The sequence below is a fragment of the Castanea sativa genome, chromosome 11, assembly GCF_040712315.1.
Source record: "Castanea sativa cultivar Marrone di Chiusa Pesio chromosome 11, ASM4071231v1".
Classification (NCBI taxonomy): Eukaryota; Viridiplantae; Streptophyta; class Magnoliopsida; order Fagales; family Fagaceae; genus Castanea; species Castanea sativa.
Window position 1 is genome coordinate 3,914,373 of NC_134023.1, and position 3,695 is coordinate 3,918,067.

At 36.2% G+C, this 3,695-nt stretch overlaps 1 protein-coding gene across 1 annotated transcript; it reads left to right on the forward strand.

Moving 5' to 3' along the window:
* The first annotated feature begins 2,595 nt into the window (after positions 1-2,595).
* On the forward strand, positions 2,596-3,123 carry LOC142615917 (pectinesterase inhibitor-like). The gene has a single exon (XM_075788827.1). It carries the CDS (start codon positions 2,596-2,598, stop codon positions 3,121-3,123), a length of 528 nt encoding a protein of 175 aa, XP_075644942.1.
* Positions 3,124-3,695: the final 572 nt, after the last annotated feature.

Genomic DNA, 3,695 nt, shown 5'->3' on the forward strand with positions numbered 1-3,695 from the left:
TGAGAGCTCACATTTTTTAATATTGTTTTACTTATATGATTTGAGAGCTCATATTTTTTCAAGAGTTTGACAGTTCACATTTTTTTTTCACCTTATTCTTTTATAATAATAATAATAATAATAATAATAATAATAATAATCAATGATTTCACTATGAAGTATGAACTGTTTCTCTGTTGCCATAATCCTAACCTTTGAGCAGTTTTTTTCCACAATAGGCGGATTATTGATGTTACAGAAATGCTCATGGATGGTCCCACATATATACCATGTAATCACAATTATCACATACAAGGACCGTCTCACATACAATATCTAATAAGGGAGGAAGTATACATTGTTTTGGGTGTATAATTCCTTCCACTCATAGTTAAGTGGGTCCCACCAGCTGTGAGCGGGAGAAAATATGCACCCAAAACATGGTGCATTTTCTCCTAATGAGACCCTTTGAAGGACAGTTGAATTGGTTAATGATGCCCTTCCACGACATGATCATGGATGAGGTGGAGATGCAAGACATTATTATCAAATTCCAAAATATGGGGTCTACCACAAATACAAGAGGAGGGAGCACAATTTCTCCATGCTCTTTATATATATATATATATATATATATATATATATATATATATATATATGTAACTTTGAACATCATAATTTTATTATTGTAAAGTTGTGATTTACAACTGTTTTGTGTTGACTTTAATTCCGTGCCAAATTTGATTGTAATTTTGTTCAATTTTTTATACCCTGTACTTTATGTGAGATTTTATTGTAAGAGTTGTGTGATAGAGAGAGAAAGTGTGAAGACTCAAGCATGTGAAGACAGAAGTTTTCTCGCGGGTAGCTCGCGACTAAGCATCCCGCGAAATGATGCATGTGCCCTGCATATGACTGGAATATGAAGAGTCATGACAGATGGTGACAGTTAGTTTTCGCGAGTGTCTCGCGAGTAAAGCCATCCCGCGAGATACCCGCGAAACAGTCTGTCCTGCTATTTTGTCATATTTGCTCCCCTACATTCTCAATCACACTATATATACCATCATACCCACATATTGAGTAAATAGTTTTTCAAAAGAGAAAACCCTAGCCTTAACACTTGAGAGTGTGAGATTGTCATACCCACAATTCTACACACAATCCATTGTGATTTTCCTCTACTCCTACCTCTCCATTTCTATACCCTTGAGAGGTTGATAGCCCAAACATTTACCACACCCATATTGAGTGTCCAGTGTGTTTTGTTGCTGCTGGGAAGCATTGGAAGAAGCCAAGCTTTGGTAGATGCAACTGGGCGCATTGCAGGATTCGAAAAGCTAGACAAGACATGGTTCCGAGAAGCCTTGTTGGAGTAGGAGCTTAGAGGGCTTAGGTGCATTGGGTAGATTAGGCTTGGAGGGTTTTTTGCTATTCGTGTATCCTAACTTATTGTCTAGTAGATCGATTTACTGCTTGGAAGGCAGCGTAGAGGTTTTTCGCCGAGTTCTTTGGTTTCCTCTTCGATAACATATCGGCATGTTATCTTGTGTTTGCATCTCTCTTCCCTACTCTTTTAGCTTTCATTATACTGCTTTGATTTATTGAATATGGCTTAGAGTAGCGTTTTTGTTTGTTCGCTCGCATTTACTATATTTAGCACCTAGTTTAAATTAGAGTAAAATTAACCGAGCCGTAATTTTTAATTTGGAGCCTAAACAACTTTTATGTTTTTAACACAATTCCGAGCTTTCAATTATCCATATAGTTATAAGTTATAACTATCAAAACTTTCAGAATGCTTTTACATCCATATAATTACTTATCTTGAACAAAAAGAATTATACAATAGAATTAGGGGAAAAACAAATATAAGTATATCCACAACGCATGCATGACAAAAGCCTCTTTGATAAGTTTCTCTTGTATAACAAAATACAAAAGAAAAGATAAAACAATTGGATTATTTACTTTTTTTTTTGGGGGGAGGGGGGAGGGGGGAGGGGGTTACGAAGTAGTAGTTACTATTACATACATGGCAAGTATAGATTCACATATTATGTACAACGTCACGATTCAGTGCATTTTTGGCTGACTGTGAAACCATCAGTAACAGGGGTCTATAGCAAGTTCAATTTTCTATTAGTTTAACATAATGCAGCTTGCAATCAGTTCCCCACCCTCAATATTTTATACGTTCCGTTTCCACAAGGGAGAAAAAAACGAAAGAAAGGGAAGGTAGGAAGTGTGATTGAATACTGTTTTCTTTTATCTTTTATGTATGGAAGAGTGTGTTAATGGGCCCTTGACTCAATGTGCCCTTTAAACAATTTTAATAATAAATATAAAATAAAATAAAAAACACTGTTACGTTGCTAATGGCAGCACCAATAATCACAAATCAGACAGTAAAGTTGACTTCGGGGGTCTTTTTTTTTACGGTAGTGAATGGTCCACCCAAAGGCTTGTTTTCTTAATTTTAATTATGATTAATTATCCTGCTTTCACTTTCATAGGAGCACATCATCGATTCATTAACAGTCAATCTAAGTTTCAATTTATTATATAAGACTTTAACCAAGCACTTAAAAGTACAATCACCACTACTAACACTACATGGATTTCCAAGGCCATCATCTTCTTGTAGCTTTAACCTTTTCCTTGCTCTTCTTGTTTTTCCATTATCCATTACCAACAAATGCATCAACTAATAAATTAGTTGATAGTGTTTGCGAAAAAACTATAAACAGTGGCGACTGCATAAATGCTTTGGAATCTGATCCTCGAACTGCAACGACATCAGAATTGAAAGATCTTGCAAAAATTGCTCTTCAAATGGCTGTAGCCAATTCAACCAAAAGCAAAGCTTACATTGATGATCTGCTCAACAAAAACCACACTGAATCCATTAAAAAATGCTCTTTTTGGTACGGCGCAGTGGTTGGATCATTCGGAAGTGGACTTGAAGAATTAGACGAGGATGCTTTGACTGCCAACTATGATGCTAAAGTCGCTGCCGACGGTGCCAATAATTGTGAGAATGCGTTGGCCTCTGCTGGGGTTCAAGTACCATCCATTTCCACTAGAAACAAGTACGTGAGGTTGTACAGTAGCATTGGGTTTGAGGTTACAAACGATCTTTAGTTACTACGAAGCCCTTTATAAGGTGCTTACGTACGTGATGCAATGCAATGCAGTCAAATAAGTGTGCGTTTGGAAGAGTTTGGTTGAAAATTAAAATGTTTTACTTTTTGCTTTTCATCTTAAAAGTACAATCACCCTTCACTGCTTAGAATTAATTCTTCAAGGATTCAGGTTCGAATATATATTTTATTGAAAAAGAAACAAAGAATACAATCTATTCAAAGAACAAAAGGTCATTCAGCTATCAAAATTACTAAGCCTAAAAGAAGGCCACTCGACCAACAAAACAAACCAAAAATACAGAGTTAACCTGTGCATTAATAGCACAACCTAAACAAACATCTGTGAACTATGATGGTAGAACACTTAAACAAGTGTTCTACCATCATAGTATCAACCTTCCAAGCACACAGCAATAGCCTTAGCAGCTGATTGGCAATCTATAGCAGCAACAATCTGCAGAATCCAGAGTCATTTTTCGCACCTCTAGCTGTATTTACTTGCAAGAAAAAAACAAGCAGCTGACTTCAGTAAACAGCTCAAATGCAACACACAACCCAAGCAAAGCAAAT

Excerpts from the sequence above, each read along its gene's own strand:
- LOC142615917 (XM_075788827.1), top strand. The coding sequence starts at position 2,596 with ATGGATTTCCAAGGCCATCATCTTCTTGTAGCTTTAACCTTTTCCTTG.